The sequence below is a fragment of the Bombus fervidus genome, chromosome 6, assembly GCF_041682495.2.
Source record: "Bombus fervidus isolate BK054 chromosome 6, iyBomFerv1, whole genome shotgun sequence".
Taxonomy (NCBI): domain Eukaryota; kingdom Metazoa; phylum Arthropoda; class Insecta; order Hymenoptera; family Apidae; genus Bombus; species Bombus fervidus.
Window position 1 is genome coordinate 15,256,578 of NC_091522.1, and position 21,505 is coordinate 15,278,082.

At 30.6% G+C, this 21,505-nt stretch overlaps 6 protein-coding genes across 12 annotated transcripts; 3 read left to right on the plus strand and 3 right to left on the minus strand.

Annotated features, from left to right (window-relative positions):
- The first annotated feature begins 609 nt into the window (after positions 1 to 609).
- Positions 610 to 2,111, plus strand: LOC139988296 (TIMELESS-interacting protein). The gene has a single exon (XM_072005528.1). The coding sequence runs from the start codon at positions 857 to 859 to the stop codon at positions 1,748 to 1,750; it is 894 nt and encodes a 297-aa protein (XP_071861629.1). The 5' UTR covers positions 610 to 856; the 3' UTR covers positions 1,751 to 2,111.
- On the minus strand, positions 1,909 to 2,478 carry LOC139988308 (U6 snRNA-associated Sm-like protein LSm6). The gene is made up of 3 exons (XM_072005544.1): positions 2,309 to 2,478; positions 2,147 to 2,237; positions 1,909 to 2,084 (listed from the first exon to the last, which is right to left on the minus strand). The coding sequence occupies exons 2-3, from the start codon at positions 2,235 to 2,237 to the stop codon at positions 1,936 to 1,938; spliced, it is 240 nt and encodes a 79-aa protein (XP_071861645.1). The 5' UTR covers positions 2,309 to 2,478; the 3' UTR covers positions 1,909 to 1,935.
- Positions 2,479 to 2,716: 238 nt separating this feature from the next.
- On the minus strand, positions 2,717 to 4,398 carry LOC139988300 (uncharacterized). 2 transcript variants are annotated; one of them, XM_072005534.1, is made up of 2 exons: positions 3,742 to 4,398; positions 2,717 to 3,666 (listed from the first exon to the last, which is right to left on the minus strand). In XM_072005534.1, the coding sequence occupies exon 2, from the start codon at positions 3,585 to 3,587 to the stop codon at positions 2,847 to 2,849; it is 741 nt and encodes a 246-aa protein (XP_071861635.1). In that variant the 5' UTR covers positions 3,588 to 3,666; positions 3,742 to 4,398; the 3' UTR covers positions 2,717 to 2,846. The 2 variants fall into 2 exon arrangements, with proteins under 2 accessions (XP_071861635.1, XP_071861634.1); XM_072005533.1 differs by having other exon boundaries at positions 2,717 to 3,587; positions 3,700 to 4,398.
- Positions 4,399 to 4,902: 504 nt separating this feature from the next.
- Positions 4,903 to 9,005, plus strand: LOC139988291 (lysophosphatidylserine lipase ABHD12). Of its 5 annotated transcripts, none has more exons than XM_072005521.1 (11): positions 4,903 to 5,209; positions 5,285 to 5,368; positions 6,141 to 6,223; positions 7,199 to 7,317; positions 7,389 to 7,494; positions 7,556 to 7,755; positions 7,860 to 7,995; positions 8,072 to 8,189; positions 8,278 to 8,439; positions 8,495 to 8,622; positions 8,691 to 9,005. In XM_072005521.1, exons 3-11 carry the CDS (start codon positions 6,153 to 6,155, stop codon positions 8,728 to 8,730), a joined length of 1,080 nt encoding a protein of 359 aa, XP_071861622.1. In that variant the 5' UTR covers positions 4,903 to 5,209; positions 5,285 to 5,368; positions 6,141 to 6,152; the 3' UTR covers positions 8,731 to 9,005. The 5 variants fall into 5 exon arrangements, with proteins under 5 accessions (XP_071861622.1, XP_071861620.1, XP_071861624.1 ...); XM_072005522.1 differs by lacking the exon at positions 4,903 to 5,209 and adding an exon at positions 6,648 to 6,858 and having other exon boundaries at positions 5,351 to 5,368; XM_072005519.1 differs by having other exon boundaries at positions 4,903 to 5,368.
- A 669-nt stretch (positions 9,006 to 9,674) lies between these two features.
- On the plus strand, positions 9,675 to 13,069 carry Taf1c-like (TATA box-binding protein-associated factor RNA polymerase I subunit C-like). Of its 2 annotated transcripts, none has more exons than XM_072005478.1 (11): positions 9,675 to 10,288; positions 10,358 to 10,459; positions 10,551 to 10,681; positions 10,759 to 10,849; positions 10,937 to 11,056; positions 11,188 to 11,374; positions 11,450 to 11,585; positions 11,699 to 11,919; positions 11,997 to 12,262; positions 12,335 to 12,508; positions 12,598 to 13,069. In XM_072005478.1, exons 1-11 carry the CDS (start codon positions 10,045 to 10,047, stop codon positions 13,005 to 13,007), a joined length of 2,082 nt encoding a protein of 693 aa, XP_071861579.1. In that variant the 5' UTR covers positions 9,675 to 10,044; the 3' UTR covers positions 13,008 to 13,069. The 2 variants fall into 2 exon arrangements, with proteins under 2 accessions (XP_071861579.1, XP_071861578.1); XM_072005477.1 differs by having other exon boundaries at positions 9,676 to 10,288; positions 11,176 to 11,374.
- Positions 13,070 to 13,091: 22 nt separating this feature from the next.
- Positions 13,092 to 15,594, minus strand: LOC139988288 (mitochondrial import inner membrane translocase subunit TIM50-C). Its single transcript, XM_072005516.1, has 8 exons — positions 15,387 to 15,594; positions 14,812 to 15,152; positions 14,611 to 14,730; positions 14,418 to 14,525; positions 13,776 to 13,907; positions 13,567 to 13,690; positions 13,387 to 13,490; positions 13,092 to 13,321 (listed from the first exon to the last, which is right to left on the minus strand). Exons 1-8 carry the CDS (start codon positions 15,526 to 15,528, stop codon positions 13,229 to 13,231), a joined length of 1,164 nt encoding a protein of 387 aa, XP_071861617.1. The 5' UTR covers positions 15,529 to 15,594; the 3' UTR covers positions 13,092 to 13,228.
- Positions 15,595 to 21,505: the final 5,911 nt, after the last annotated feature.

Genomic DNA, 21,505 nt, shown 5'->3' on the forward strand with positions numbered 1-21,505 from the left:
ATATTTGTTATAATTAATTATCTTATAGATGCAATACATTTGATTTTAGATTTGCTGAACAAATTAAAATACGAAACTCGAATTCACATGTATTTGTTATTACATATCCATTTTATTAAATTTTAAAGAAACACGAACATTTAATAGTTTATTATGCTGAAATAACCTGTTTGAAATGATAGTACATACATATGTAGGCGCGCACAAAATTCTTTAAGTTATCTACATGCGCAGAAGATAGTATGTAGTATGTACTTAAATATAGGTTAAAGAATTTTGTTGCCTGTAAGGTTATTATTACTGATCACATAATCTTATTTCTCACAAAATCAAGTTTGTAATTGTGGAACGTGATATTTTCATCGAACAATACAAAATGCCAGGAACACCGATGAAGGAAGAAAACGATACGTTACAGAAACTACAAATAACGGAACGCCCTCCGGTTGTAAACTGTGAGCCTGTTGTGCGAGAAATAACGCAAACCGATAGATTAAACAAAAAATTATTAGTATCTCTCTTAGAAAGAATGAATAAATCAAATGGTGAATTCGATAAATTTATGGACAAGGGAAATACTAGTTACGATTCTCAAGATGATAATGAATTTTAAGTAAAATGTAAATGTGTGTTTTGGAACATAACCTAAATACTATTGACCGGCTAGATTACCGTTACAATTGTACACTTACTAAGGAATAAATATTAATTGATAAAAAGCAAAGTAAAAAATTTCCTGTGTTCAAATATTAATTGTATTTAAGAACAACCTGAGAACATTAAATGCAAATTTAGTATTTCATACATACATACATACATACATACATATACAAAGTGGCGCTACAACTTGTTGAATATGACGACATTATCGAATACTTCTGATTACGATGAAGAAGATGAGCACGACATAGTAGCTGAATATGAAAATCAAGAGTCAGATGGAGATCAGGGTAATGTTCAGAAGAATTCAGATTCTGAAAATGATCAAAGTAAAGAAGAGAATACTGTAAGAAGAATTGATCCATCATCATCTAAGAAACATATAGTAAGAAATCCTTTACCCAAATTAAATACAGAACGTTTAAAGGGTCCTAAAGGAATTCACACTATTGAAAAATATTTTGAAGGGTTTAAGTTTCATGGACAAGGATATGAAAAGTTAGATTTGGATCGAGTTATGAAAAGACTAGAACATTGGGGGCACAGACTGTTTCCTAAATTGGACTTTGATGATTTTCTTGAAAGACTAGAGAAATTAGGTACTAAAAAGGATCTTCAGGTGTTTATAAGAAAATATAGACAAGATATGATTAATGAAGATAATGATATTATTAATGAAGATAACATAGATGCTGAAGAAAATATAGTACAAGATGAACCCATTGATGAATTTGACTTATTGATTGCAGAACAAATAGAAAAACAAAAACAAGTTATGCAACAGACAGCAATTAATGTACCTACTACTAACAATGATGTATTTGATAAATTATTATCACAGTCTAATACCATGAATTCTCAATCTGTAACTAATGCTTCTACTTCTTCGCAATTGAGTGATGAAGTAAAAGCACGTATAGAAAGAAACAGACAACAAGCTATTCAAAGAAGACTTGCAAGATTTAAAGAAATAGAGGAAGAAGCCAAGAGAAAAAAACTTGAAGAACCAAAAAGCAATGAAACTCCATATGTAGAGAATAATGAGCTTGAAAATAATTCACAAAAAACAGATAAAAGTCATAAAATTTAGAATAAAAATATTATAACACAATTTGTAAAAATATAAAAAAATTTTATATTAAAATATTAATGTAGCAGTTAAAAAGATATGTCAAATAAATGATCTGTTATTAAAGATTTCATAAGAACATTATCTAGATATTTGTATAAGGTAGAGTAAACAAAAGCTTAATATAAATTATATATTTATTTTACTTAAGTTCTACGTTTTTGTGTACTGATATATAAGACATTATTACCACGAATAAAAGCATCGCCATACTTGTCTTTTAATTGACCATTTACATATTCTTCTGTTTGTTCGAGAGCTATATTCATGTAACCATCAAGACAAGCTAAAACACCTAGAAAATAAATAATTTCGTAATTAATGAACCGTTTTATAATGCACCACAATATATGTTACCTCTATAATCTACACCACTATTTAGCTTTACGACAACAGGACGTCCATGTATTTGTTGAATAAATTGCGATAATGCTTCCTTGCGACTCATCTGCAAATTACGTTTTTCTTAAGAAAGAAAGATTAAGGTTAGAATCAATCTTTTGGAAATAAGTTAGTTACTTCGAAATTGTTACTGTTATATGTAATTTTTAACGTTTATTGAATTCTTTTTTTAATTACGCTTGAAATACCACGTTATTATTGCCACGGCTTTTATTTTACAGTTTTATCGTTCAATACTAGATAATTGTGCTATCATTGAAATGTAAACAGCAGGAAAACTGAAAGTTACTGTCGCGGTCGTATGCACGATCTGAAGACTACCATAGAGGGGGTAAGGCTCCTAGTGTCGCGAGATATGATCATTCATTAGCAAAGACTACTCTATGCAAGGTGGTGGAATAAATTCTCTGTTTAAAAAAAAAACACCAAATAATGTACTTAGCAAATCAAACTAAGGGCATGGAAATGAAATTGAGGAATCAATGGGCACAAAATAGGTTAACCAGAAAACAAACACAATCAAAATATAATTTTTAAATATAGAAGACTTGTATAAGATGTTTGTACATACATATTTTTTTTTTTTTTATTATTGTATAAAAGTGAAAAAGTTATAAAGTAAGATATTGATTAACAATACTGTTATACCTATCATTCAATTTGTTTTCTCTAAAAGTGTGTTCTTTAAACTTTCATATTCCTTTTTTTTAACTTCAACTAGAGCTTTAGCTTGTAGTAAATTTGGTGGCAAATCTCTATATTGACTAAGGTATTGATTAAGTTCTGCCAATTCACCTGACATTTCTAAATATCTATGATATTTATTTAATATTTTTTTGGGATAAAGATCTTCTACTTGCATATCCGCTAAGTCAGTTTCTAACTTTTCTGCAGTTTGCTGATATTCTTTTAACTTTGTAAATAATGAAACATGGTTACAGCGAATATCCGCTTGCTCTTTCTGAGAATTCTCAATAATGCTTTCAAGTGAATTTACAGCCTCTTGCAAACAATTAAGTTTCCTTGAAAAAATAGTATATTTTCTAGAATGATCATCATATAATAACGCCAATTGTTTTTCTTCATACTGTCTTTTCTTTTCCTCTATTTTCTTTCTTTCACTCACTATATTCAGAGTAATAGCATCAAAATCACTTAGTTTTTCATATCTTAAAAGCAAGGCTATTTTTTGTAATCCTTCTTTGATGTCGTTAGGCAAAGATTGTGATTCCAAGTTTAATTTATTCAATAATAATGATATCTCCTTCCTGAAAGCTATATTTTCTTCATTTGTTTCTAACATTCCTTTTTGCAAGAGTTGCAGTAATGATTGTTCTTCTGGCGAAATAATTTCTTCACGACATCTTGCACTATCATTTTGCATAAAGGATTCCATCTGTTGTGTATTTAAGACTTACTTATAATTACTATATAATGCAATAGTAGTTTCATTTTTATCAAACTTTAGTAAAACCCTACAAGAATTTCATACATATTATGCACTTTACCTCGCTGTTATACTCCATGTTAAATTCTCATAGTAATGTCACCTTAATCCATGAAAATAAAGGAAATTTCTTCCCTACTATTACAGAAATTTTATAAATTTACAATATTAAAAATTTCAAATTTCCAAAAGAGAATTTAGATAAATTTTACTTTAGGGGTCTAAAAATTATTGACTTTTTTATGTGTAATTCTGTAATTCTCGATGCGTAGAATCTGAAATTGCAAATTTAAAGTTACGATATGCAGTGGTTCAAATGTTATGACCATGTCAAACTGAGCATTTTTAGAATATTTCACACATGATCATTTGTATAAACAGGTGTTGACACCCATATACAGAAGACTAGGGAAAACCGTCCGAAAATTGAGTCCTGACTATTTGTAAAAAATCAACATAGAAGGCTAGAATGTTCTCGTTTTGCGCATGCGTGATACGCTAAGAATATTTCAGACAAAGACGGAGATACTCTCCTTGTCTTTGTCTATCTCGTAAGAATATAGGTTTTGTTGAACTTTTATATTAATTTTCCACGATTAGACACGACTCAATTTTCGGACGGTTTTCCATAGAGAGTATTGAGAATTGTTTATGTGTCTGTGATGCAGCTAGACGAGGCAGTAAACATAAACAGAATTTGATTATTGCGTCTGCAACTATTAGTTACCGACTAATGAAACTCGAATGTCACTATCCATAGTAGAAAAATAAAATATAATGAAAATGTAAAAATATTATGGTACATTTTTTTGATGTCAAATTGATATCTTACATACATTTCATATATGCATGTATTATAATAATTCTATTTATTAGAAAATAAATCAACCAATCAAGTTTCAAATAATAATCATGAATATATATTATTTAATTTATAATTATATAATAATTATACAATTTCTTTTCTATTTATGAAATTGTATTTAATATAAAAAATTGTTATAAGTATAAAAATATCTAGTAGAAAATTTTACCATCATTACTATTTGTGCAATTTCGCTTTGTAACAGATGCAATTTTAATAGGATGGTATAAATTATCAATATTTATAGAAACAACAATTACGTTCAAATTTGATAGTTGTTGATAGTTTTGTAATATTATAGTATTTTGTTTAGTTCTTTTTATTGTTAGTTTATAGACCAAAAACTAAAAACTCTATGGAATATAGTTTGCAATGTAAGAATTTAATAACATTTATTATAGTTTAATTTTTAAACGACATATTTTAAAAAATTCTGAAGAAATAATTGATTGAAATATTAATTGATTTATAGCTCTTAGTATGCTTTCTCCGGCTCTTCCTATGATATTGCCCACATTTTGCCTAATCAACGTAATATTCGATTCGTTTTATATGCGACCATATATTCTTGTGACTGTGAGATTACTTTATTAGTAAATGTGACAGTGCACTAAATAACAGATTTGAAAAATTTGTTCTATTTAAATGTAATTTGAAGCAGGAAATTTTTGAAAATTCGTTCTTTCCTTACATATTTGTGTAGAATGTAATGGTTTATGTATTTGACTAGGAATCATAATTAAAGCGTAATTATATATACTGGTGTTTCTATACTTTACAGATAGAGATACAAGTTGCTCTACAAATTTTACTAATTTGTAATTATAATGGTATATTGGCTACCAAAGAAACGTTTTAAAAAGAGGTATCATTCCTGTTTCTAATTCTTTATCTTTTAATCTTAGATTTGTTGCATAATTGCATTACATTTATAAGTACTAACCTTTTGAAATGTTAATGTAAGAAGTATTTAAAAAGTAAGTGTAATTATTTCCATTATTTTCAAAATATTTAAGTTTTTAGAATCGTAATTTGTTTAATAAATATGTTTTACTTTACTCATAATATGTATAATATTATAGAATTTTTTTCTATTTCATTTTAGTTTTATGAATGATTATATTAAAAAATTACTGTAAAGACTTGCACATATATATTATTTTACGTTAATCCAAAAATTTTAATATGTAATTTTTAAATTAATTTAAATATATTTATTTATTTTATAAATACAATATTTTTATTTTATACTTCAAATTGTTTAATAAATAATAAAATTGTTAAATACAGTGATAAAGCTTTATTGATATAGTACATAATACAATTTGTGAAATCTTATCTCTTATGGAAATATATAAATTAATGTTTCATAATTGCACGTTGACACTTATTTATAACATGGAAATTTTTATCTGTTCTGGCAAATTTAAGATTAGGAAATATTGAGAAACTTTTTAATCTATATGAGGAATTTACTATAATTCATATTGATGATAACATTTTCATGGATATAAAATATGCTAGTTAATTGAATTATTATTGTATTATTAATGTGTAGTAGTAGCTTATCATGCCTTATACACAGACAAATGTATTACATTAACGAGGGATTTGAAAAGGTACCTTATGTTTGATAGCTACTAACAAATATGCAGACAACTTATCTACTATTAGCTGCACTGTTACCTTTCGCCGTTCATGATATTTGGTATGCAAGAATGTAAGTCACTCTGTTATAATCATAGTATATCTTTGTTTTTTTTTTTAAATTCTTATTAAGCTTGTGTAATTTCTGAGATAAAGAAGATATTTAATTATATTTTCATTAAATACATTTTTATAAAATGTAAAATAACAATATAATTTTTTTTTAAAACTGTAAAATGTTTTCTTTAGTATCAGTAATATTTTTAAAGTTTTGTATATTGAAATATAGGTAGCCTTATTCTAATACATTTTAATAACTACTTTAGAATATATTAAATAAATATTCAAACATTGTTATGTTGTTTCTTTTATTATTAAAATTTATAATGCATGATTATGTATATTCCCTTTGGCCATGGTTTGATACAGAATGTATAAATTTATATAATGTTAAAATGTATAAATAAATATTTTTTACCTTAACTTTTTTATTATAGTATTCAAGATATGTCATAAAAGAATTAAAATATTGGAAACTGTAATAAACATTTAAAGATAAATTTTTTACATATTTTATAAAACAAATAAACTATTTCTTCTGTGTTGTACTTGATTTGATCAATTTTCAAATTACAAGCATTAAATAATGTGCAATAATTATTATTTAAATTGTAAATATATGCATCAATCTCCTATACAATTAATAAGGTATAATTATATATACATTATATTCTTATGTTTTACTAACGATTTGTTATAAAAGAGTCATAGTATTTTTATTCATATACTTTTATTTGTAGTTAGCTTAATTTATTTTTAAATGCTTATTCAATCATAATTTATAAAAAATAAAAAGTGGATGAGTATAATGATAGTAATATGTAAAAATATGTAGTTTTATCAATGTTATTATATTATTCTTATAAAGTAAATTAAAAAGAAATTCTTGTAAAGTAAGATATTATAATGAATAAACAGATATATTAATATTTGTTCACAATGTGGTTATTTATTCATAATGATATAAAAAACATGTTGTATATTACAGATACTTATTTTGGATCATGAAAGTATCAATAATAACATATCTTATTATATTTGGGCTTCTGCCTATTATATTTCACTACTCATATACCATACAAAAGAAGATTCTTTTTTTAAATTTTGGTAAGTACATAAATATAAATAAGTTTATATAGACTATTTATTGAGTTTTATGTTTAAACATGTACTTTTAGTGCAATGGCCACTTAATGTAGATTTTTCAAAACCAGAATTAGTTGGAATGAAAGGAACAAGAAACTTTTATTTACAAACTGATCAACAAGTAAAAATAGGACTATGGTTGGTATATTTATGTAAATATACATACAATTCATTCAAATTAAATAAAATATGCTTTCAGGCAAATATTACCTCACTCTTTACTAAATGATTCAATTATTACAACTGATAATGATTATGAAACTATGTTAAAAAATGCTAAACGACCAATTTTCCTTTATATGCATGGTAATAGCGGTAATAGAGCAAGCAATCATCGTTTAGAATTATATAAACTTTTCCAGAGTTTAGATTATCATGTTGTATGTTTTGATTATAGAGGTAAGAAAAAATTTTCGTTAGTTGTAGGAATCTAAAAATAATTTAATAGAAAATAATATAAATTATTATTTAAATATTTATGACTTCAATCTTCTGTAATATAGGTTATGGTGATAGTGAAGAAGCAGAACTTTCTGAAATAGGTGTAGTTAATGATAGTAAATATGTACTTGAATGGTTATTAAAAATAGTAAATGGTACAGCTCCTGTTTTTGTATGGGGACATTCATTAGGAACTGGGTATAAATTTCACAATTACCTGAAGTGATAAAATTAATAATAAAATTGAAATTTGTAAATCATTATTATATTACAGAGTTTCAGTTCATGTATTGGCATTATTAGCAACAGAAAAAGTTCAGCCTGCAGGTTTATTTTTGGAATCACCATTTAATAATATAGCAGATGAATTAAGTGAACATCCTTTATCACAGGTACTTTATATCTATTTTTAAAAGTTATTTTTATATCTATTTATAAAAGTTGTTTCCAATAGATTCAAAATTCAAAACTTGTTTTTAGATATTTAAACATTTACCATGGTTCCATTGGGTAATTGTTGAACCATTTTATGATAATTATCTCCGTTTTGAATCTGATAAACACATAAAAAAAATCCAATGTCCTATTATGATATTGCATGCAGAAGATGATAATATTGTTCCATTTGCTTTAGGTGAAAAGGTATGGATACAATTTTTTATATAAATATTTAAAATATTAATATTATCCTTTTTAGTTATTTAAAGCGGCAATAAATTATCATGGAAATGACACAAATCGCGTTCAGATGACAAGGATTGATGCAACACATGGTTTTGGACATAAATATATATGTCGTTATAAAAACTTACCTAATATAATTAAGCAAGTATTGACCATAAGAGTAATATATCACAAAATTCAGTGAGATATCTCATAATTTCTTTTTTCAGCTCATTTGTACACGAGGCACGTAAAAATCAGACTGATTAAAATATATATTAAATAAGTACACTAAATATTAGTAGATGATTAATATAGATTATAATGAAAAAATATCTTTTATGCTGTAAGTCAGAATCAATACTATTTTACTGAAACATGTAAAGTTTATTTATTGTATAATTGTATTTTCCGTTTTAAATGAAGCAGTTTTCATTATTTACATCCCGCATAGTACAAGACTATTAAACTTTAAATGTACTCATTCTATAAGTATAAAAGTGATATTTCTTGTATATGGAAAAATATAGTGACGTCAAAGTTCATGCTGTGATAGCTGTTTGAATGCCATCAACTCAGTACATATTTATTATCTTATATTTTTTTAATTAACGCAATATATTTATAAATCAACAGATACTCATTTTTTTCAATATTATGTTAGGTTTTATGATATGATATAATTAAATATTTTTATCGACAAATGTATTAATATAATACCAATATATCCTATATTCTCTACATGAATAAAAAGTAAAGAAAGATGACAATACATTAGGAAACCAATTTTCTTTGTAAGTTCATACTTATTACAATAATCTGTATTGTACACTCAATAAAAATTTTATATGAATTATATATTTAGTAAATATTCCACCGATATTAAAACTTTTATATTTCTTCCTAATTTTCGTTCAAATAACTTTATGTAACATTCTTTCAATATTCTAATATTTCTTTTCACAATGTCTTCTTTGAAATAACTCTTTACTTTTCTAATAGTAAAATTATAATAAAAGATATATCGGGTGTAGTCTCATAGTTATAGATCATTAATTTCAAGATCAAAGTTATTTTTGCGGTATATCTTTTAGATAGATCATTACTGATCCAGAAATGTAAAGTCATTTGTATAATTCATTTTTTACAATGTAGAGTGCGTTGAAATATGTTTTTCTAAAATGTACGACATGCTTCAATCTAATTTTGTATTCTATGACAGTTTTGAGCATGTGTATTATATTTTCCTGTAAACAAATGTATTACCGGCGTTATGAATATGGGTTAATTAATAACCATTAAACATTAAAAACATTAATCATTAAGAATATGTAAAAAATATTTAAAAAAACTAAAACCTTGCTTTATTTTCTATATGTATTGTAATGTAAACTAATTATAGTGTAACATGTTGACTGTAGAACTTATTCTGGTTAACCTTTCGTTTATGCTATGTGGAATAATTTCTATCAATTGTGTTATTTTCCATCAAAAGTGGAAAAAGTGAAAAGTGGAAAAAAGAACAATAATAAAATAAATTTTATCATAAAAATGTTCATGCTATCTATATAAAAGATATTTAAAATGGAGAAGCAGAGTATTTTAACATCAAAGTCATATCAACGTGCTAAAACAAACTTGCAAGATAAATTAAAATCAGCATTTTTGAAACATTACCCTCATTATTTAGTACCTGGATATAATTTACATAGCACTTTCTCTGCAGCTGATTCTGAGTTGGAAAATGTTATAGAACAGTACCAAGAATATCCTTATTATTGTGACTTACCAAAGCCTTTACTACCACCTGCTAAAGCTCCTAGAAATAGTAAGTCTATCGAGTTAATTAAGTATCAATATATAAATGAACATAAGTATATATGTTTCTAAATTATAGTGTTGAATGAAGAAGATCCTGCATTAGAATTAGTTACTCTTAAGAATTATGTGAATAGTGATATAGAAAGAATGAAGCGCTATTATTTAAAACATGAGAAAGGTAAATCTAATAATAAATGTACTAATTTTATAAAATAAGTTTATATTTGTATTTATATATATGTGTATATTTAATGATAATATTTTTATAGAGTTGAAACTAATACATAAGAAGGATGTAAAATGGAATCATACGAAAGGTGCAATTACTGCTAAGATACCTAAATATGTAGCAGATATAGCAAAAATTATTGACAAAGATCCAGATCCTTGTTTTGAAGGAGTAAGATAAACTGATATCTACATAAAATTTTAGATGTTTTTTTAACAGAAATTCAAATTCAGATAAATTTCTTTTAGGTCTATAATTGGTATTATACTGGAGGATCAATAGACTGTGTACAATTATATAATAAAAATATTTTACTTTTTCCATTTATGGGAGAATTAGGTATTGGTACATAACATAAAATTATTTTCTTTTTTTTTTTTATTATGGTTTAAAATCATTGTATCTTTTGTTTTAATGTATTTTTAGTAAGTGTTCCCCTTGACAATATAGAAGACTTTTTATGGAAACCACTGTTCGAAAAGGCAGCTAAATATGAACTCAATGGTACATTGTATGAATTAAAACATAACGTCAATGTTGATGTATGTAAGTATACATACATACCTATTTTTTTAATCTAGTATTTGAGATAAAAGACAGTATAGTATTGATAACTTAAAATCTTTATTAATTATAAAATTAATATTTGATTTAATATTTTATAGGTATGGTTTTAGGTAGATATAAACGGCATTGTAATTTTTATACATTATCTGAACATGATAATAAATGTAACCTTACTGAAATACATACACAAACATCAAAAACACCATATATTGGTGCAGATTTAAGTACTATTAATGCAAATCAATATTGTTTAGTAAATGTTGAAAGATGTGTAACATTATGGGATATAGTTAAAATGTGAATATAATTTCAATGTGTATATGCTCTGTATATTTATGAATAAGAAATTTAAATTTACCTTTGATTTTCTAGGAAACCAATAAATTGTAATACTATAATGCAAGCCACTGTGTTAGATGATTCATGGAGCAGTATAAAATTTCAATCCACAGATCCTAATATTCTTTTATTTGTAGATAGATGCTGTCTTCATTATCTTGATATTCGGGTAAGAATAAAAATATTGATACTAATTGTTTTTAATATTATTATTTCTAATATATTGTGGAAATAATTTCTTGTCTATATAAGACAAGGATGAATATACATTCCATATTATAGGTTCCATTTGATCAACCAGTATTAACAATGTGTCCAAAATTTTATTTGGAAAAATGTGAACATCTTTCAATAGATGTTGCTAGTAGAAATAACTTTTGCAGGTATATAGGAACTTATCATAGTATGTTAATGTGTGATAGTCGTTCTCCGCAGCAGTGCGTGCAACAGAAATGGACTCATCAATTTAAAAGTCCACCACTTACAAGTTCTGTCATAGTTAGGTAAAAGAAAATAAAAATGTAACTATAGATGAATTGTATGTGTGTATATATATAACTAATTAATTTATCATTTTTAGAGACGATAAAGAATTTGTTGTTTTATCCAGTCAAATTGCTGGTGAAACTACAGTCATCGTAAATACTTGGACAGATAGTGAAATTCCACAATCATATAATTTTCCATATACTCCTCCTCACATTAAAGAAACATTAAATGAATCTCAAATGCAGGGAATGTGCTTAAATCCATATTTGAGAGATAGGTTTGAACTATCCAATACTGGTTCTTTTCTGATAAAAAATGACACTCAGAATATATTTCTATTTCTTCAAAATTCTATTGGTACGTAGCTTGTTGCTTTTTATATTGTATATTGACAATTGAAGCAAGCTTTAATCTAAATATATTTCTTAGGCGACATATATTATCAGTGCTTAACACATGCTATTGCGTTAGATAAATATTCACCTATCAATGGTAAATCATTCTGTATATTGAATGCTTGGCAAAATGCAGTATCCATAGAAGCAGATGCTATAGCACCTCTTACAATGTCTAGCAAGTCAAATATGCATTATCCTTTTAAAAGTAAGTAAATTGATAATTCATTTTTAAAAAAAGTTAAAGGTTGTATAAAATTATTTAAATTGATTGTTATATGTGCATTAACTTGATAGGTTTCACGAATAAAAAGTTACGATTGAAGCATAAGCATGACTCAGTTGACTGTTTTGAACCAAGTTGGAAGCAATCTCTTGAAAAATTAAACACCTATATGGATATATTAGCACCTGAACTTTTAGCTGTGTGGGAAATATGTGAGGAAGTCCCAGTGCCTTTAACAGCAGCACCTCATCAAAAAGTTCTAAACTGGTTAGAATCTGCAGATACAAAGGCACCAATTTTATCACAAGAAGAAATAGAGAATGTATCTACCCCAATTAATACACAAGAATTAATAAGTGTATCTCAAGAAGTAGATATAAGTTATTTGGATGACAGTAATGCATTACAAGATCTTTTACCAAAAGTTAAAACTACACGTTCTACAAAAAGGGGAAGTGTACGAAAAAGACAAAGGGTGTAAAATATCTTAAAATATGTATTTATGTAATTGTAATATATATATATAAAGTTATTTTAAAATTATTTTTTATAATAAAACAAAATATTTCGACATACGAATTACTTATTTATTTATAGCAAAAATTATACAATAATAGTTACATAATATGCATCGACAAAATGAACGAATATATTAATGACAATTTGCAGAGTTTTGTATTTTACATTGAATTTTCTAGTGATTTAGCGGTCCCAGTGAAAAGACGGCTTCCATTTTGACGTGAGTACTTTACTACTTTCTTGCTGTGCTTTATTTTCCTCTGCTTCCATTTGCATCTGTAAACAAATTTTATAGATTATAAGTAACAAGATTTAATACACAGATATAATGTAATACTTACCAAGAATTTTCGTTGATTCTCTCTAAAAACTTTTAATGGATTTTCAAATTGTCTATAATAAGTAAGAACTTCTCTTACATCTTCCACATTTGTCGCTAATATAACTAAAAGGCAATAACCAACAAAATAAATAACTAAACTTACAGAATATATTAATCAAGATTGTAAAAAGAAACGTACCTTTGAGGAATGCAGCTAAATCATATAATGTCGTATCATCGTCATTACCAGTCCATTGCAGTAACTGTAACGTGTTTTCAGGATGAAATTTTGTACTCTTTGGGTTCCAGTCAACTACTATGACCTAATAGTAACAAATAAAATAAAATATAATAGACAAAAATTGCTTTATGTAAAAGGTGGATGTAAATTATGGATTCAATACTTACTTTACTAAGATCACGGTTAAGAGCATTTAAATCCTTAACATGGTGACCATCTACAAAACGTGTTGTATCTCTTACTAGTCTGTACATGATATATCCATTAGGATCCAAGATATCCAAGATAGGAAAAACAGTCTAAAGGTGATATATTACATAAATGATATATTTTATCATCATTTTACGTATATGATATATTAAAATAATATACATATAATAGAGAACATAACACAGTTCAGATTATCCAGAAAGAAGTTAATAAAAGTAGTAGAAATAACATATTTTATAGGATGAGAGAAATGGAGTAATGTACAACATACAATATGTACGGATTTGAAACCAAAGAACATATACTGTACAAATGTCTGCAATACTCGGTCTGTAGATTCCATATTGCAATGGAATATCCTGAGATACTGTGAATCCCCAAAGAAGAACAAATAGAAGCAATATATTATTTTATACAAAGAATGTTAAAGCTAAGAGCGTTCTGCTTAAACAAAAAGACTTAAGGATGCTTAGAATACAAGGATATGAAATAAGAAAAATCTCTATACCTATCGATACAAGCAATTATTATCGTTATTACTATATTAAAATGATATGTAAGACTATTCAACGATAATTTGATTAACTAATATTGCTTACCATCCCTTGTTCTGCTGTATACACTACAATTTCAAATTGTGGTGGAGCTATAGCCTCTAGAAATTGGTCCACTCCAGGCCTCTTTTTAAACCTCCAACCTGTTTCATACTAGATGATCGATTAATAAAAATAAATATTTATAAGAAATATGTTAAATTTAAAATTAAGGAAGAAAAGACAATATGCTACTTACTGTCCAATCAGGGTGTACTAGAACATCCGTCAATTCTAGTACCAAAGTATAAGGAGGTTGAATATAAGGATATTTGAGTGGATCTGGAAGAAGTTTATTTCTGCTAGGTTCTTGCACCATCTGGAAAGCATACAATCGAGTTAAAAGCAAAGCGAGTAAAAATTATTCATTTCAGAAATTATACATTTGTGCTTTTGATACCTTAGTGTAATAATTAAATTCTCTTTTGAGCATTTTATATATTCTTTCATAGAATGGTAAATTTGAGAATTCATCTTCAATAATATTGCCATGTTCGTCATATTTAGTTCTTGTTAAATTATATATTACATAAGACAGTCCAACAGTGGTGAATACTCCTAAGAATGCAAAACTATATTTAAGCACTCTTTGCGATTGTTCACGTTTTTCTTTTTCCTCCGCTTCCTCCTTTGCTTCTTCATCTAACTTTTTATTGTCTAATCCATCTGGCGTTAGAGATTGTACAGTTCCCCCGGATGATTGAATATTTGTTAAACTACCAGTTATTTTTGGTCTATGTGCTGTAAAAATATATAATTGAAAGTTATTTATTTATACTGTTGTACATTCTATAAAATCCAAAAACCATGAAGTTAAATTTATTGTTTACGTAATAGTAATGTATTATTAAGAAAAAAAATCGATGAAGGTTTTTTGTCGCTGACATATATATCGTTTAAAGAATTTCACAAGAAACAACATGCGTGTAGCGCGTGTTTCGGCTTTATAAGGTTATAGGTTTTATATTTACTTACCTTCAGTATTATAATAATATCTTTGCGCCGTTTGGACAACTGATATCCGAGCGACCGGTAGACGAAGTGCTGAGTATACGATTGTTGTATTTGCATTGTATATCTTGTATAAATGTCGTACACCTTTTGTCGCAAATGCCATTACTTTAAACAACTCATGAGCTTTCTGGCAGATGTATGCAAAGAGCTCGTGTTCGTATTTTCTAATACGTTAAACACAGTCGATGTTTTAGAAATCTAGCTTTCCGATATATCTTAAGGCAGTTTACAAAGAGTAAAAACATTTGTCTGAAGTTAAAGATCATCAATTTTTAAAAATGTATTGATGTTGCACATGATTATAACTGTATATTTCGTTATTAATATATTATATTAAATATTACGAGGGAGGGAAAGTAAGCAAATAGCTTTTAGAGTTATTATGACACACTTGAAAAAGCTTTCACATAATTACGTGATATCAAATTCAAGTTTTAATTCAAAGAAATATTAAATTATTATTGTACCTTTTCATTTTTTTTTTTTTAATAAAATTAAGTTATTAAACATTTAAACGAAGTTATTTCGTTGTTTAAAATTTGTACAGCAACGGTTTCACAGTTTTTTATATCATTCTAATTATTTCAATTATTTAATTATTTGGAAACGAATCTTACATTCTATTAAATAACGATTATTTAATTGTCTGAAACAAAGCCGTCTCTCAATTCAACGCGGGCGTAGCAGCTGAAGCCTTTTCCGGTTTAATCAAGTTCAGGAAGTTTGCTAGTGGGCGGTAGTTGCCGGGTCAGTATATGCATTCTATACTAGCCAGGGGAATTTTGTGGACATCGCGCGGTCAACCACTCTAATATTAATAGCTCGGGTATGAAATTTGCTTAATCATGACTAACGGGATGACCCAATGGAATGACAATAATTTGTCAGCGTTCACTCGCCGCGTCAATCTCGAATAACGATCGCCAACGAAATTAGGACCATTGTTAAATGACGTATTATCAATAGAAAATATTAATTACCGTGTTTTCGCTTATTATTCTCCTAAACGTGCAACAGTAAAATTACCCGAATATCCTCTTAACGATGTCTACCCTTTCTCAACCACTTGGAACGTACAACGTTTGTGTAGAAAAAGGGTCGCCACGAAGGGTCGCGAATTTATCGTTGAATTTTTCCAGGATTTCCCAAGACAACGCTTAAATTTTTGTCCCCGCAATACATAAACCGTACACGTGGGATGAACCCGTCTGCTGTTTGTGTCAGCTGCTGTTAGAACCGTAATGAGAGGTGCCATAACGTTAACGGCCGAACGCATACATTCGAGCAATTACGTCGCTCCAACTAATTTCTGTCCCTGGGCAAACTTGAGGAATTCCATACGGTACGAGTAGAGGTGCTACGAGTGCAAGGGATTGCAAACGCGTCGTGGGGATGCCGACGAGGAGGCGGACGTTACCGCTGACCATTTCGTCGGATCTCCCCGCGTTTTCACCGCTTCTATATGCGCGGTCGCATGCTCTCTGTACACACGCGTGAGAAGCGCACAAACACAAAAGCAACGCGCCCTTTAGCGAGCCGGGGCTACGAATGCAGCCGAGAGGGTTGTTTGTCAAGAGAATTTTCAGCGGTGAACACGCTGGCCAACGAGTATTACGGGTTGGATTAATTCCTAACAAAAATATGTGAAATATTTTCACGGTGCAGACGAGCGAGCTACGCACACCAATTCTTTGTTCCGGCACAAAAACGACGCGTGTATACGTGCACCGTTTGTTGGACGTTGCCCTACACGTTTTATGTTTTGCTTTCGGATTGCGCATCATGGTTTTCGCGACAAATTGCCTTCGGGCGAAAGACCTATTCCACTTTGCGCCTTTACATAGATCTTGTTCTTTCCTCTTATAGACATTGGACCTTTCGTTTTTGAAATTTTCTTCTTTTAAATTTTCGCGTTTCACCTTTGCCAATTAATTTGTCTGGGATGCATGGCAGTTAGGTGTACTTGCGATAGAATCGTTATATTAAAATGAAATTTCTATCGAAATTTGCAAAATTCAGGGAACAATTCATCGGACACACGGCGGCAGAAAGTACGAAACATTCCATTCGAATCAAATATGCGTTTTACACGATTGAACTAATGCGTATACGCGCGTAATAACAATATAGGAATACAGAGAATCTGGAACCATTTAATTATAACATTTTGTTCTATTTTATCCGTATGCCATGACATAACATTTAGACATTACAGAATGGGATCAAATAACTAGTTAGAATGATTGAACGTTTCGTTGAACAATAGACGGTTGACCCGTAGTTCGATATTGATTCACGCACGCTCGCGAATCTATAATCTGTATTTATGCAGGCATAATATCTGATTTTTTTAAAGATAAATGACCGATTATTCGTGCTGGTGCGCGAGTATAGGATCGTCACGGCGACGACGTTTCTTAACGTCGGGGTCTATAAATGTCTCTACCGGTAGCATGTAAATGGAAGAAGGCTTCATTCCAGGCGATACTCGTGTCTCGCGCACACGGACTCGGTGCTATTTGCACGCGCTTCTACATCGTCTCGTGTCGAAAGATTTCCCAACGAAATTCCTTTTCGGTGCTCAGAATAGTGGAGTCATTCAAGTTCCTTGGCGACGTTCTATTCACGAGCCTGGCTGTCGTCCCTTTTCTTTGCTCCCGTCGATTCATTCCTCCGACCGAGTGAATCGACAATGATTTACCTTTCGAGGCGATCGAAATCTCCGACCGAGAACGGTAGATCGCGACGTGAGATTCACAACGTAAATCGACGCGCCAACTACCCTCTAATCCTTTTCTTGTACCCGTTTCTAATCTGACTCGAGCGTCGATTGTAATTGGCTGTCGTAAGTTTCCAGCTACGTAGACGTCTAAGTACGAATCGCATATATGCATCGAAGCAACCGCGAAAGCCAAGGATGGAACGAGAAGAAAGAGGAGCGTAAGAGGGTGGTGGCGTAGAGGCCGAGGGTTGCGAGCGAGCAGCCGCGAAAGGCAACATTTGGTGTAATCGAAGTATCGCGTGCGGCGGTGCCTGTGGAACGATAATTCCATTACGCGAGAGAACAAACGTACGTACATACGTACCGCGAAGGCAGGACATTTTTATCGGCTACGATCTGATATTTCGTCGATCAGCGTCGAGCGCGTTGTTCTAAAAGCGCGTGCGTGAGATACGCGAGTAATTCTCCTCGCGTGGGAAAGCAACGTTTCCAGCCGGCATAAATATAACGGTAGAACCGTGGACGAGACGAACACGCTCCAGGTAGCTTCCCTCGGCCGATATAAGCTCGCAATCATCCTGCGACCGAGTGTTTGTAAACTATTAATTCGCCTGTCGCGAGAAACTCGCCGATGTAATTCGATGTATAGCCCATGTTTCCCTCTTTCTCCCTTTCTTCCCCATTTTTTTTTCTTTTCCTCTTCTCCTTTTATCTCTCGAATACACGTGGAATTTGCGGATCGTTATTATGATTCGTCGGGTTTTGACGCGAAAGCGAGCCACCTGAACTTTCTTAATCTGAAGTAAACCAAAGCGCGGATAATACGCCTCCTCAGGCCATTCGGAGACTTTAATAATCTAACTTTTCGCGCTACTTTGCGTCCCACTTTTAACCTAAAAATTGCTTTTCTCCCCCTCGTTCGTGGAAATCAAAGTTACGGAGTGGGGAGAATTGTAAAACGAGTATTTACGCGTCTTTGCGTGTGTCATACTTTCCACGCTGCTACAAAACCAATAACAGAATTACTTTCTTCTAAGTACGTTCTTCGCTGCCCAATCTGGTAGAATTAAAAAACGAAAGCGCGAACGTGTTTACGCCTGTAAACTCTACGAACTCTTCGTACGCCGAGCACCATAAGATATCCAATGATACGGAATGAAAAATTCTTTTATCGTCTATCTATTAATAAGACGAGATCGTTCGTTCCTGTCGAAAAGCAAACGCGTTAAAGGATAGATTTCTTCGACGGCGAAGTTTCTCCTTTATGCGGAGAATAAAAGTGGCCGAGAGATTTCATATAGATCGTCTGAATTACAAAGCTCGTGGAAGCGATGGCTGGTAATAAAAATCGGCTCTGCGTATCTGTCCGTGCACGCACCCTATCTTCTCCACCCTTCGATCTCGCCGCTCACCACCTATTCCTGGCATTCATCGAGCGACGATCGATTACAGTGCTCGTCGCGGACAATACCATTCGGGACAGTGCGAATTTCATTCTTTCGTTTCGTACTGCGCGTAGAACCGCCGACAAAAGCTCGGCCAACAGAGTACGATGCTTTCACGTATATGCCTTTTTCATCCTTTCTCTCTCTTCCATTTTCTCTTCCTCTCCTCCTCTGGTTAGCGTAAGTCTTGCGTGAATTCGCATCGCGAACCTACGTATCTAGGAAACTTGTTCGAACGCGGTGTTATTGCAACGTGATCATTTCTCATTGTTTCGCCATGTATTCCGATATTACGCTGCAATTTATCGTACGACCGAGCCCCGCGTACCTTGTTAACGAATCGATTTTAATAAAATGTATATCGTTCGAAATAACTTGAACGAATTGCGAGACCATACATTTCCCCAGCCGGCCGAGCAACAATCGGATAATCCGTAACGTTGCTTAATCCTTTGTGAATTAAATGAATATTTCTGGTAATGGTTTTAATATTTTTCCATGTTTTGAGAAATCTCGTTTGCAATTTTTATGGTTGGAAAAAATCAAAAATTGCCTGCTCGTTGTGATTTACTGCGTTAGACGCGAAGGGCAGAATTCTTCTTTCTTTTTTTCTTTTTTTTTTTTAGGAGCTGGATTACTCTTGCGCTTTTACTTGTTTCTACGTCATTTTGAATCTTGAGCCTCATGCGTGGTGGAAGGACGGCTATATTTTTCAGGTTGCTCGAGCTGTAGACGACCGTCATTTCGGATAATAGGTTCGGAGGGAAAAAATTTGACGACGGTCTGGTTAGCTTAAGTTTAGCGATACATTAAACGAATCATGAAACTTTTTAAGAATTTGGCGGAATACGTTCGTGTCGTAATCAGATTTTACCTGTCGGAATAGCTAATTGCGAAAGGTCGCGCCACAATTTTTGTTGCATGAAATTTCATCGAATAAATTTCATGAAAAACGATAAATTTATCATATTTATTTATATATACTATCGTATAAAATTAATTGTTATATATTTTGCACGTTTGAATAAGTAATAACGATTGGTAGGAGCGACCGATTATCGTACGTGATTCTGCGTTCCCTCGTTGACGAATACTTGTAAATGAAATTTCATGCGTACACGTACACGCATCGGGACGTGATCAAAATGTCTAGCATATAGGCGAGCGTTTATCCAAAAACTGACGATACTGCTAGCTGACGTATCTTAACATTCTACGTTATATATTATATCATCTTTATGTACAAGTTCATAAAATTCCAACATCAAGCTTTATACTTTTCGATTAACCTTCATCGCTGGAACTTCCAACTTGATGATGATTAAAAAAAAAAAAAAAAAAAAAAGAAAGAAAGAAAAGAAAGGAAAACCTAGCAGGAACTCATGAATATTCTCTATCATACTCATTCCGTTCCATGGTCGAATTCAGAACGACCTCGAATTTCTCCGAATTTCCAGCGGATTTTTCTAGTCGCGTACCGAATCGAGTAAATTAAGTCTCCCGTAATTATTTCAAGCGATTTTCCGGGAGCACGTGAATGAAGTTAATCAGAGCTATTGCAGAAAAAGGAGAGAGAGAGAGAGAGAGAGAGAGAGAGAGAGAGAGAGAGAGAGAGAGAGAAAGATAAAGAAAGAGAGAAATTCGGAATGGAAAACAGACAGATTTTCAAGCCGTTTTTATTTCTTTGCTACTATGCTACGGCGGCGAGTTGTAAGCCGTGCTTTTCCTCTAGTTCGGTTACCGTTGACTAATGGTCCATCATCGTTCATCGTTGTTCAGTTGGACGACCAACGTCCGTTACTGTCTTACGCCCGTACTATCCGGACAATGTGACTTTATTCTTACCGGTGATCCGCGTCTATAACCGTAACGTGCATCCGAATCGAACAATACCTTTTACTCATCCGCGCGGC